Source organism: Equus caballus, chromosome 26 (genome assembly GCF_041296265.1).
Source record: "Equus caballus isolate H_3958 breed thoroughbred chromosome 26, TB-T2T, whole genome shotgun sequence".
Classification (NCBI taxonomy): Eukaryota; Metazoa; Chordata; class Mammalia; order Perissodactyla; family Equidae; genus Equus; species Equus caballus.
In genome coordinates this window covers 26,434,286-26,448,979 of record NC_091709.1, presented here as the reverse complement: position 1 = coordinate 26,448,979, position 14,694 = coordinate 26,434,286, and the positions used below count along the sequence as shown (strand labels likewise).

General features: G+C 36.3%; 1 protein-coding gene across 2 annotated transcripts in view; it reads right to left on the bottom strand.

The window, feature by feature from the left end:
* The window catches only part of NCAM2 (neural cell adhesion molecule 2), a 490,396-nt gene that overhangs the window by 91,904 nt on the left and 383,798 nt on the right, over nucleotides 1-14,694 (bottom strand). For both annotated transcript variants that reach the window (XM_023629946.2, XM_023629947.2), the window contains exon 12: nucleotides 7,538-7,711. In XM_023629946.2, the coding sequence (XP_023485714.1) occupies nucleotides 7,538-7,711 (174 nt within the window). The remainder of the gene's footprint in view (nucleotides 1-7,537; nucleotides 7,712-14,694) is intronic.

The window sequence follows — 14,694 nt, the reverse complement described above, 5'->3', positions numbered from 1 at the left end:
ACAACTAACAGCAGACTTCAAAACAATAGCAATGGAAGCCAGAAGAGAGTAAAATCATCTCTTAGATTACCAAAGAGAAGTAACTATCAGTCTTGAACTGTATACTCAGCTAAACTGTAATTTGAAAAAAAAAGTTGAAATGAAAACTTTTAAGATAAATCTTTTGAGAAATGAATGAAGGCAATGGATCTCTTCTCCAGAACATGTACATACAGACAATTACAAAGTCGAATACAATTTTTGAGACTCTCACTATCACTGAAGGCTGTCTTCTGTTTCAGAACATCAACTTTCACCCTTTAGTCATGGTACATCCGAGAGCTGTGTACTGGGGCCACATTCTTTAGATCACTTATAATAATGCTTTAACTAAATTACCCCAAATCTTATATCTTTGTATTGCAATGAAGAGCAATGGGAAAAAAGTGACCATGTACTTATTTTTACCTCAATTGTGATCCTTTTGAAACCACCAACTACCACATTACATAATCTCACAACTCATATACACACTGTATTTACCATACATGTTCTGGGCTTTACCACCCCATAGTCTAGTCAACCACCCATACATGGGGTGGAGTGAATAAACATGTCTAAAATGTCTGCTTTGTTCTTCCTTCCTTCTTCCCTCCCTCCCTCCCTTCCCTTCTCTTCCCTTTCTACTTTCTTCTGTTCTAATAAGAAACTTCCAAATAACAGTGATATTTCAACTTTCTAATACATATTTAACTTGGTCAGGCAAATTACCCCCTAAATGTTCCATACAACACACAGACATTACACATTATACATTACACATTCTATATACATACATATACACATACATCTGGGTCATACTCATACTCTACAGGCAAGTAATTTATGTTCTACTTTCTCAACTTGTAACTGAATAGAGGGTAAAAAGAATATATTAGTCAATAGTACAGGCTATGGAATCAGATTTCCTGTCTGGGTTTGAATTTTAGTTTCACTATGATTTATCCCTATGACATTAGGGATAAAATGCTAACCTTTATAGTCTCAGTTTTCTCCTTTATATGGATTGCCTTCAGCTTCATCTTCTGTAAAATACAGAATATTGATATTACCGAATTCTTCAGTTTGTGGCCAAAATCTGTTGACTATTTTCAGTTCTTAACACAGTGATTGAAATAGAATGAATATTTAAGAAAGTGCTATGGACTGAATTGTTCCCCCCCACGCCCAAAATTTCATGTGTTGAAGCCTTAACCCCTAATGTGATCATATTTGGAGGTGGAGCCTTTGGGAGGTAACTAGCTTTAGATGAGATCATGAGGGTAGAGCTCCCGTAATGTGATTAACGTTCTTAAAAGAAGAGGAAAAGAAACCAGATCTTGCTCTCTCTCTCTTTCTCTGCCATGTGAGGACAAAGTGAGAAGGCGGCCATCTGTAAGCTGGAAAGAGGTTCCTCACAGGAACCAAATTAGATGGCACCTTGATCTTGCACTTTCCAGTCCCCAGAATTCTGGGAAATAGATGTCTGTTGTTTAAACCATCCAATCTATGAAATTTTGTTACAGCAGCTGGAGCTAAGATAGAAATGTTAGCTATCTTTAATGTTGTGGTAATTGCCAGACCACTGATATTTTTGCCTCAGAAAGGGAGAATGTGGTCATTTTAGAAGACTGTCAATATAGAATATGGAGTGGAATGAACAAATTTTAAGAGTAATTTCACTCAAAACATAATACACAAGCAGCAAATCTTCAATGAGAATTTTCTCACTTTTTAACATATGCCTATTTTGTTTCTTGGATCAGCTAGTAGATGACTTGAAAATATTCTAGAAAACACTTTGAGGAGGAAAGAGCAATATATGTAAATGTGTATGATGCTTTATTTAATAGATGGAAACTCTTTGCATTAGAAAAAATTGAGTAATAGTGCTAAATAAATGAAGACCATAAATTCTGAGATTTATATATATATATACATGTCCATAACTATACAAAGACACATGCATTACAGCTTATTATATTACACAATTCAAACTGCAATAAGATTTTGAGGTCTAAGAAATTAGATCAGCCTTTTAGATTTTATCTAAAATAGCCATGTAGTAAAAAAGATATTATGGTAAATATGGAGGTTTCAGCTAAGATCCCATTTGCTACCTAGCTGTAGCGTCTGCAGATAGTCTTCTCCAACGCAGTTGAACTATTCCCAGAGAAGCCTGCATCTGAGTACATGAGGAAGCAGGGGTATAAAGGGCTGGACGTATTAGCCCAAGGTAAACATTCTGTAGGATCATACTCCAGAGTTCCTTGATAGGTTGGCTGAGGCATTGCCAAGGCCTCCAGTATAGTCCAACTTTCCTCTACTAATCTATGTTGTGCTTCCTTTTACAAGACAACTTGCAGCCCACACTCCATGTCTGTGTCTGCTACTGGATAATAAAACATGGAACAGTTGATACCAAAAGTAGGGGTGTCTGAAGAAGCAGGTGATAAGATAGGGTATGCATCAGTGAGTGAGATTCATAAGGTTTTTGAGATGTATAGAGGAAAGAGTAGCCTATTTACGAAGTGGTGCAAAAGGTTACCAGAGCAGCTTTGATCTGGGACAGCAGCAGGAAGAGGCACAGCAACAGGTCCAAGAAGTGGTTCAAAGAATCCTGCCACTTGGGCCATATGATTGATTCAGGATTCAGTGAGCCTAATACTGTCTAATATATTAGGGATGGGAAGAAATGTTGTGTGGAATTTGTGGTCAGCTCCAGTTGGAGTATTACAATGAAGTCCCTTGGTTTTGTGAGCAAAGTAATGCCACATGCAGTGTAGAATTATAAACCTTTGAAAAAATAACTCCTGGTACACTGAGCAAGAAGAAATGACTGACCAAGAGATCATGATCAGACTACGTGGCCGTGTAACTGGAAATACCCATCATAACCTGGCTACCAACCCATTACATCATAAAGTCATGCTGCTCAATAACAATCTATTACAAATGAAATGGTCCATCCAAATGGAACAGACAATGCTCTCTTGAGAATTCCTCATCTTGCTGACTGAGGCTTTGTGGATCCTGCATTGCAGGTCAATTACTCCATTTTCCTAGGCTGTTTCCTTCTCCTCCTTTAAAAGGTGTTGATCCCTAATAAACACCTTGAACCTCAGTCTCCATTTAAAAGCTTCTTCTGTAGATGCATATTATTGAAAGTGGGCTATGTAATGGATTTACACTATAAAGACTCAATCATAAGGTGCTATGAAATAATCCTTTCCATTCTCCCACCTCTACCAAATTTTACCATTCCCTCTAATCTCATACACTTTTGCCACATGAAATACTAAGATGAACAAGGCATACCAGGTCCACTCACAGAGTTTATAAGCTAGGGGAGAAGATAAATCACACGATTAAAAGAAATATAATATAATATGATATACTATATTTAAAAATATGTAGTTCAATATAATATAAGAAATACATTGTTGTTTCCTTGTCACTCATTCTGGGGCAAGAGAGAATTTTAGTGTGAGAGCACTTCAAGAAAGAAGGATTGGACTGGCTTCATGGTCTAGTGGTTAAGTTCAGTGCATCTGCTTTGGTGGCCCAGGGTTGTTCCCAGGTGCAGAACTACGCCATTTATCAGTGGACATGTAGTGGTGGTGACCCACAAACAAAATAGAGGAAGATTGGCAATAGATGTTGGCTCAGGGCGAATCTTCCTCAGTATTAAAAGAAAAAACAATGATTGTGTAAGTACATTGTTGGATGGCCAGGGTAACAGGGGAATGCTGTTAAAAGGACCTAAATTTGTCTGATGGGAAAAACGTAAGTAAGGTTGAAGTGTTACTTTTAAAGAAAATCATAGAGACTCGATAGGTGTGTCTAACATAGAAAGTTTAGGTCAAAACTATGTTAAATATTCCAACAATAAATTATTGATGTAAATTTTACAGTAAACATAACTATGATTAAGCACCTCATATTTCACACTTCTATAAGCATAAAGCATTTGTTATTCTAATGAACAGCTTTACAAAAATGGTATATCTCTTTACTAAGGAAAAACAAATGCCAGACACACATATCCTTAGAATGTTAGGAATGGTCCCAATGGGATTACCCAGTTGCCTCCTGACTACGAATTGCATTTATGCTTTCCTCTCAATCACATATTTACATTCATGCCTGTTATTCAAATAGGGGGCTACACAACAGAACACTAAAAACTTGGGTTTTTATACATAAAATGAGATCACATTGCCGTTTGAGATACAAAGTATAAAGTCAGCGTTAAATAAATCAGATTACAAACGTACACTTAATCTTAAGGAGAAAGGATGGCACCAGTCCGGCAACAGGAAGTTGTATGGAAAATTGAGTGGACATGTTCCTAACATCCCGGAATTTTCCAGTATGATAATTCAAAAAGAGAAAAAAGAGACAGCAAATACTACACAATTGAGAAGAGGCCAGGCACACCCTACAGGGAAGAAAAAGAAAAGGCTGAAGTGGCTCTGAAACCTCAGCCACAACACTCCAACCTCCAAGATCATTGCCCCCACTTCTCCTTATAAGCAAAAGACTACAGGGAAGAAGAAAATCCTATCCGCGGAGCAACGTGTCTTCCATCTAGGAGAGAAGGTGCTTGGTGCCTCTTCCCTGCCAGTAAGTAGAGATCACTCAAAGGGATGAGCAGATCCACCCGATTTGTCAGCATGAGGTGGGAATGGGGGAGTCTGGCATTTCCATCCTCATTTGGACTTCTGTTTTCACAGAAGATTAATCTGTCTTCTGAAATAGGAAAGCCACGAGGCAGTCTACGTTCTTACATTTTAGCTTAATAAGGATATCCAACTTTTCTCCAGGTCAAGTGGACACTGCATAAAATTGTTGGGCTACAGTTACACTCAAAACAAAACTTGCTGATTATACGGGTGAGGATGTGTCAAAAGAGGTCAAGAGGAGCAGTGTCCCAGCTGAGGGAACTGTATCTCCAAAAAGCTGTCTGATGTGGTTGCACTCCACATACGTACCCTCAGAGGGCAGGTACTTAGATGTCCGTGCCACAGAGAGCATAGGTGGCAGAAACAGCCCCAAAAGAACTACAGCACTGGAAAAATATGAGGTATTTGACTACTTTTCTCTTCCCTAGAGAAGATGTAGTTCATGCCACCTCCCCACTCTCAGCTTCCCAAGATAAGGTCCAGCTGTCATGGGTGTCAGAGAAAATGTGAGTGCTAAATTGGACTTCTTAAATTTTAGACTATGCAGGACTCAACTGCATGTATTTGTACTTGAAGATGACCACAGACTATTTGCCAAAGATGTTAGATAACAGAAAGAGAGATTCAAAAAGAATCCGTGAAAGCAGTATTTAGATTTTAACAGTCACGTTTGTATGACACTGAGTTGAGATCATGCAATGGTTTGGTCATAGGACTGTAACCTGATTTAATGTACATATTAAAGAAGAGTAAGCCATGGAAACAGAAAAAAAAAAGTATCAATGGAGATATTTTCCTCACGTGAAATTGAAAAACCCTAGCCATAGAACTTTGAACATTTTGGTCTCATTGGCAAGCTTTAAGCTGTCCTGGTCTGAGGGCAGTAAACATTCTTTTCATGTAACCTCCTTTATTGATATTCATGGCTCACTCAACAAGTTTCTGACTCATGTTTTTTTCCTACATAATCTACCCACAGGTAAAGATGTATATATACATTCATATATACACTGAATGTTTAATTTCTGGGACAGTGATTTCTCATTGTAAATTAACAAATGTTCTTTGTTATTGTTATTATATATTAACTTTATAAGCATGGAAATCTGCTTCTGAGATTGGGGTACAAAGTCAAGTTTTTGAACTTGATTGACTTGGCCAGATTAAAGCCATCATAAATTCTCCATGATGTTGCAACTTTGTAAGAAGTCTTGGAAAAATCTGTTAACCTTCTCCCTGAGGGTGGACGGCTGTGGTGGGGCAGTATTATTGTGCCAAGTTTGATTTTTATAATGTTTGGAATTAACATTACTTTTCTTTCATGGTTGTGCTTGAGCACCCACTTCTAGCATTCTGCCTTGTCAGAAATAATTCATTTTCTCTTTTTGTCTCTTACCTTTCACCCTCTCTTGCTTTTTCTCTCTTAAAAGAATATCATTCCTGCATCTGGGATAATAATTTCTTTTACTAGAGTCCTTGAACTCACTCACTCATTCTTTCTGGGCACTATCTTTATAAATCTTCTCTCCTGAAGTACAGAACATGTGCACGAAAACGTTGCCTATCCAAAATCTCTCATCATTATAAGAGCTGACCTGTTTGGCGGCATTATTTGAAGCATGTGGTAAATAATTAATGACGAATAATATTTCTGACACTTCTATTAAAAACCTGTAGTTATTCTCAGTAAAAACTGAACAAGCATGTGTTCACACAGGTGAGCCCAGAATGATTTTATCTGTTCTGTTTCCATTGTCCACCAGGATAATTCTTCACAGGAAGGTTCATGTCTTTTATAGAATCCTTACACCATTTGTGTTAAGAGCAAGACAAGGCAAGCAGAGGAGGGATACTATGAAGCAATGATTTCCTTACTATCTTGTACTGTTTTTTTGGGTCACTCAACAGACTTCTATGTCCCAACCAACAGAGTCCAACTGGTAATTTATTATTATTTCCTACTTTACTTTCTTTTCCTTTTAATGAGAAAACAAATCACATTTTCACTACATGATGAAATTCTACATAAGTGAAAAGAAGTGCTGTAAATTGTTTAACTTCTCAGAATTAGCTAAGTCTATTACCGAAAATGCCATGATTGGTAGTAAAATGTTGAGTTTTCAAAACACCATTTTTTTTGAGGAGGAGGAAGATTAGCCCTGAGCTACATTTGCTGTTAATCCTCGTCTTTTTACTGAGGAAGATTGGCCCTGAGCTATCATCCATGCCCATCTTCCTCTACTTTATATGTGGGACGCCTGCCTCAGCATGGCTTAACAAGCAGAGCCATGTCCATACCCGGGATCTGAACCGGTGAACCCCAGGCCGCCGAAGCAGAACGTGTGAACTTAACCACTGTGCCACTGGGCCAGCCCCTCGAAACACCACTTTGAAATAAATTTTAGTAGACAAGATGAATTTTTATAGCTGGCTTCCTGAAAACATATATAAGACATCTGCATTTTACAGTATGACTTTCACATCTACGTAAGGAAGAAATGTTATTAATAAGTGAAAAACAATATCTTTTAGAATATTCTGCCATCAAATCTAACATTTTGCAATTGTTTTTCCACCACTCAAATTTCAAATATTAATTTTTTTCCATCAAATTGAACTTTCGGGATTTTGCTAAACTCTTACATCATTACTAAAGATAGAAACTTTTCCGTTATTAAAGTTATTGTCAAGAAGAATAGGGCAGTGGAAATATCTTCCCAACACTACCTTATTAAAGAAAAAATGTACACGTTGAAGGAAAATAAAAAGCTGTTGACACAGGCATATTGAAGATCAGCCTGAATGAACCAACACACTTGAAATCATTGACTCACTTTGAACTCCATGGGAGCGTACTATTTTCCAGGTTTCTGAAGCCACTTCTTTGACATCTACTTGATAGTGATGGATAGGCACACCTCCATGGGAGTCGGGCTTGTTGAATGAAACCTTGGCTGTGGTCTGTGACAGCTCTATAATCTTCACTCCGTAGGGACTGGATGGCACATCTACAAAGGATCAAAAACAAAGGAAATATAACCCAGGTAATGTGGACAGCCATTATTAAGACTTATGGTGCTCTGAGAATTAGGAAGAAAAGAAACTCCCTACCTTTGTCACAATATGTTTGAATTACAAAGCTTCCATAAACCGCTGAATGATCTCTTCAAATTGTTAGGAACTATACACTAGTTAGTCTTTATTACCATAACAAGTAAAGAGTGAAATATTCAATATTAAATTTCATTCATTTAAAGAATAATTTTACTTCTCCCTTTTCTATACAATATAAACATTCTATTTACATTCAAGGAAAACAAGCGTGTGTGTGTGTGTGTGTATGAAAGAGAGAGAGAGACAGAGAAAGAATGCAGGTATAATTAAAATATAAGAAGAAATAAAAATTTTATTAAATGTGAAGTTTATAAAAAATGTCATTATGTTCCAAATAAAACTTCAAGCTATCTGTTTTAATTTCATCTATGTATTATTTAATTAAAATAAACCTTTAGCTGAGATACCTGTTTTACTCCTATATTTAAAAATCACTATAAAATCTTTCTTGTGTGTGTTTTTGTATCAAATTTTTCCTATTTTGTATTACTCACATTATTTCAAGCTCAACAAGATATCCTGGGTGGAACTTTATTTTCTTTTCTAGTATACAAAACTTTACAAAGAATTATCTGAAAGGCTGAACAGCAAAGAGGAGAAAATGAGAGAGAAGAAAAGTCTCAATGAGGGAATCAATGAAACCCCTGCTCCAAAAACATGAAGAGTTAGAGGCATGCTAAACTTTAAAGGAATCCATCTGTACCCTTGTCTGTGTCTCGATCTCTCTCTCTTTCTTTTCAATATTACATTTGCAATTATCATGATGTTTGGAAATTTACATATAACCTGTAAATTATATGCATATATTATATATTCTATAAATGTATAAATAAATATATAATTTCATCTCTGGAATTAACTTTACAAAAACAAACAAAGAACTTGATTAAGAATAATGCAGTAAATGTAAACTTCTCTTCTGATATAATAAACATTCATATAAATATCTCCAATGCTTGTCAAAAGTCAAATGCCTTATTTACTAGAGTTTAAAGAGAATAATGCAGATCAGATAAAAATATGCCTTATAAATAGTACTAGGCAAGAGCCAGGAGGGTGGGTTTATGGCCTTTTGGATGTGAGTAAGGCAAAGAAATGCAACACTGCATTACAGCTCTAATTAGTGACTGTAAATTACTTGAGATCCTATGAAATGCATTATGTTATAACTCTAAGGTTTGGAAATAAATGTGCAGAATACTGATGCACCCAAAGTCAAATTGCTATTAAAATCTTATCTGGAAATAAAAATTTTAAATTATCTAAATAGTCTATTTAAGCTGTTATACATAAAGATTATCATGGTTTTCATGTTTCTTTAATTCATAGGTTATAACTGTAGGTTCTTTTCGTCTTTAGGTTTGATGTAAAGTTAGCAGAGGAGGTAAAAAAACAAGCTGAGTGACTCTCTAATGTCAGCTAGGTCTAAGTAGGGCATCACAGCAATTATAATCTTCTGTCTGAGGACACATTTCACAAGGAAAGGTCCCAAGTACTGGGGGAGGAGGGAGAGCTGTGGCTCCTCATGGGCTCCTACCTTTGACCATAGGGCATGCACATGGTCCTCGGTTCTTACCCTGTTCATAGAGGTACGTACCATTGGTTAAGCTGGATGCCTCAACATGGTACACCTACTGAGATATAGCCTGTTTTTTCTTAGTGCAAAGGTATCATCGCCAAAACATGGGCCAGTGGGTATCTTTTTCTAGGCACAGAGTCTATTTTCAGACCTGTTCACTCTTATCCTGGCTTTTTGTCTATATTTATATCCTGTTGGCTTCTTATTTCTGTTACCTGACCAAATGGAAAAACATGCTTATGACTTGCATCTCTAGCATCTTCCTAAACGTTTTTTTTTTTTTTACATTATGATTTTATACATCCAACCACCTACTGACTACTAAACTATTACATGCTTATACATGCATCCATACAGATGTACATGTAACATTGAGAAAAATGACTGGAATATACTTAGTCCTCAGGAAATTTATGATAAATTAAATATTTTAGTAATTAAAAATAGCATACAAAGACACAGAACATGTCCAAGTGAATAGTGTCTGATATGCCTAGAATCTCTAATTCTTCTCTCCATCCTCTCAATTGTTTTATAATCACATTCATCCTTGAGTCTATCTCTTACATAATTACAATTAGTCAGGAAGTTATTTTCATCTTTCCTGCATTATAATTCTTGTATCCATCTCGTCCTTCCTGTGTCCACTTTAACTCCCAAGCCCAGGCCCTATCTGCCTCTGCCTGTACTGCCATTAGTGGCTCTCAGCTTCCTTTTCTATTGGACATCCCACCAAATTTCAATCCATATGGTGCATAAATGCAAAATCAATCTTTCTAAAGCACCACTTTAATCACGTCACTTCCCTGAGGAGGATATTCAGGAGCTTTCTCCTCTTTACAATATCAAGCTTAAACTTTGCAATCTGCCTTTCAAGATCTTGAGTTATCTAACCTCAATGGGTGTATGCAAACAGAGGGTCATAGTGTGAAAGACTATCAAACACAGCTCAATGTTTCAAATGAGGCTTGTGCATATTGACTTCTATACACAATGCTCCTCTCATTGTTAGCATAATTTTATAAACTACTTCCTAGCACCTTCTATCTCAATAATTAATGAATGCCACTCATCACTGAATGAATAAAAATAACGACAATTGTGCAAACACATATTTGTTTACATACCCTTTCTTTTCACCTCTATTAGTACCAGTCTAGTACTGGAATTAAGAGCCTGGATACATATCATCAGAATCTATGGATCCAAAGTCTGGCCTTGCTACTTTTGTCAACTGCAATCTTAGACAAATAAATGCCTTAATCTTTTCAATCATTGGTATTTTTTTCTCTAAAATGGAGATTAGAATAATACCCACAGCTATGCTTGTTCTGAGCATCAAGTAATGTAGAGTACTTACCTGAAATATACTAAGCACTTAGTAAATATGAGTCATTGTAATTTTGCTATCTCTCCCTGATAACCATACTCCTTCTGTGACATTATTGTGTATCCATTGACATCTATCAACATTTTAGTCAAACGGAAGGTAATGGATACAATATTGAGGTTCAATTTAGTAATGCATGCTGTGTCTAACAGCAAAGAATTGGTGCTATGATCTAGGAGTCAGATAGAAACAATCTTTGGAGTTGTTGCATGACCCTCAGCAAATTAAACTGGTTGGGTATTAGTTTCCACAGAAGTAAAATGGTAACAACAATACCAACCTTAAAGTTGTTGTTCTGAGGATAAGTTGATGGATATAAATCACTGGACATTCACTAATATTATTTTGACTTATCCTTTCTTTAAAATGGCTGCTAGTGTATAAATAATGTTGATAAACATGCTGATATTTATACAAACGCCTAAAGTTATAGTTCAATCAAAGCATAAATACTAAAACTTATAAAAAGTCAGCCTTGGTAATAATTTTATCTTGTAACAGGTAGAGGAACAATGGGAGGAGTTCCTCCTCTGACTTTAATTCTGATAAAATATAAGAATACAATTAAATAAAGAGTAACTAGCAAGTAAAGGGGAAGTGCATGAAGCCTCATGGAAAGAGAAGAGGGCAATAATCAGATATACACATAGAGGTCTGGAAACAAATTCAGAATAGTCCGTCAAATATGTTCCTCTGTCAAACAAAAAAGAATCCCAAAGTGAAGATACTTTCTATAAAGTAAAATTCTGAAGGTATATGTCCCAAAATACTCATGTGGAAGAAAAGGAAAGGAACTAATAAATATAATGTGACTGCAAAGCAGATCTTGGATGAGTAAAATTTTTAATAAAATTTCAAAAGGAAGACGAATCACAGAATTACAAAACAATATTTCCTCCGGCTTTAGAATAAGCTAAGAGTATAATACGCTGAAGACAACAGCAAAATGGATGAGTTGTATGTGTGTGTATGTGTTTTAGTTCTTCACACTCTCTTCCTCAATTGCATCAATTCTCAGCAAATAATAGATTCAATATGAAAGGGAAAATGGATCTCATCAAGCAAGGTCACTCAAATTGTGCCCTATCACCTCTGGATGAACCTATAATGGAAGTGTACCCTGCTCTTTTCCAAGGCTAAGCCCTCCATCTCTGAATGGCAGTTCTTGAACTGTTCTGCAGAGTACTGCATCATCAGAAAGCCTATCTCTTCTCTTTTCTTCTCATTTGGGTTTTTAGTCTCTTTTTCTTCTCTGTCCGAATACCATGAACTAGAAAGATCCTGCAAACAACAAACATTCTGCAATCCTACTCTCTTCTCAGGTAACAAACTCTTCTTTTGTTTCCCTGTCATTCTGTTTGAATATGTTGTTCCTAATTTCTGCCCCAGCATCTTTATTTCTTCTGAGAATTTGGTTTCCTAGAATGTTGGGAAACTGGCAACAAAAATTTAGTTCAGAGACCCTGACTCAGCTGTTACCCCACAGATGAGGATGTGGTATTGCTAAACTTAGATCAATTGGAAGAGTTTGATATTTGTAGTTTCCTTTAAGTGGAAGTATTTAAGTGAATTATTATTCCAGGATATTGTTTTAAACCCTATCCTAGATATTTTCTATTGACCATCCACATCAATTGCTATCATGTAAGCTACTCCCCTTTATCATAAGGAGTAGAAGGCTAAAATCTGCATTTCCCAGACTCACTTTCTGCTATGATTCTAAGTTCCATGGAGGCACTCAAGGAGTGTGAATGGCATTCCCACTTTTCTGAAAAGGTGCGTATGGACAAGAGGACCTGCAGATGTGAATGATGCTTAGAGCTGGACTTATTCCACAGTCCAGTCACACAGTTTCTGGTGCAGGGTGGCTGTGATGTCAGCAGAGAGGTAACTTGGCAGATGGGCTTCCTGACCTCTGGTTAGCAGTTGTAGACTTGGTCTTGGACCTCACCTGTGGTATTTTGACCTTGAAGCCACAAAACTGGTGGCTATCTCTTGTCTTCCCTTTCCTCTGCCCTTCTAATACTTTCATGACCACCCGACTTTCTACATTAAAATTTTTCATGCTCAGTTTCTTCATTAATCTCCATCTGATAAAAGATCCAAATATTAAGGGAATTGTTAGATAAAGGATTGAACTTCTTAAGTTTAGTAAAACCCAAATATGCACAGTGTCATTATCAACTGCACCCACCTTAGGGACTATGCTGAGATGGGTTTCACCTATTTCTGCTCTGAGTGGCCACCTTATTTCCAATAAGATTCTCTATATATTTTTCCTATTTCAACTGTGAGCTAATCTAACATTATAGCCAATCGGCATTACATCTCAAATGCTATAAATTTTTTCTCATTTCACTACCCATCTGGCTTTCTCCAATTGCCAAATACAAATCATTCTGCTATTGATATTTCCACAGCATTTGATGACATATGTTTAAAATTTTCTCCTCACAAGCAATTACACTTGTTATATATAATTTTTTTTAATTTTATTTGTTTATATACTTTTAAATTATCAATTAAAATGAAGTACTACAGGGATCTGTCCTTGATTATATCATTCTCACCTCAAATGTCCTCCATTGAAGTGCTCATTTACTCCTGAAGTATCAACGGAAATTATTTCCTCAAACATACCCAAGTCTTGACCCTTCTCACCAGTCATGGACTCCCATATCCATATTATTAGTTGAGAGTATCAACGATGACTCATAAGCAAATCAAATAAAACACGCTGAATCCTTTATACATTCAAACTCATCTAAATCTACTATGAGCCAGGCAATTTTCTATGTTCTGGGGTAAACTTGAGACAGCAATCACTCCTTCTGTGGAGGTTATGTTCCAATTACATAAAAGTAATTATAATACATAAATTATTTATTATAAATACTGTGATGAAAAATTAATCAGGGAAGGGAGATAGTCTAGGCGGGGATAGGGAGGAGCCTTAAAGTGTTGTAATTTTCAATTAGGTGGACAAGAATATCTTTGCTAAAAAAAGGAATTTCTCACCAAGGACTTAAAGGAGAAGAAAATGATTTATATGAAAATGCAAGAGAGAGAAAATAGGAAATACAAAGATGAAATAATGCCTTGAGTGTTTAAAGAATTAGGGAAATCTGCGGATAGTGGCACGACCAAGGTGGGGAAAAGGAGATCGTGTTCAGAGAAGGCCAGTTGGGGTGGAGGTTGGGAGCGGAACCTTGTGAAGTCTGATAGCCTTTATAACTACTATAGCTTCATTTCTGATCAAAACAGTAAGCCACAGAAATGCTTTGTGTAGAAGAGAATTATGCTTTAATTTCTTTTAGTAGTAAGAAGCCCTGTTGATCTTTTATTTAAACTAAACTCTAGGGCGGCAAAGGCCAAAGCAGAGAGGCTAGTTTAGAAATGTTTGCAACAATCCACATGAAAAGCAAAACGAACCCAAACAAACAAACAAAAATGACTAGAATCCAGAGCTTTATTTCACGAGAACAATGAAATTCTGGAAACACTTTGATGATAGAGTCAACAGGACTTGTGAAAGGGTTGGGTCTATTGTCTGAGTAAACAAGTCAATTCAAGGATGACTGTGAGTTTCTTGACCAGAACATATTCCCTTGTTTTCTGGAACAGTGGACATTACTTTAGAATGTTTGATTTTACATTTATATATTTTGGGCTATTTTGAGAAGCATGGAAATTGACAATTGCCCTATACCCTATGCTATGTTGAACTCAGTTTCTACAATTCTACCAAGATAGTCGTTCCAGGATAAATGAATCACGCTGCTTTATGACTCAAAGCTCCAAATTTTCCTTGCTGTATATATAATGTAACAGAATGCAGACATGATGAATGTTTTTAAAGAGGTCCATAATTTGATCTCTCACTACCTTTCTATTCACATCATCACCAT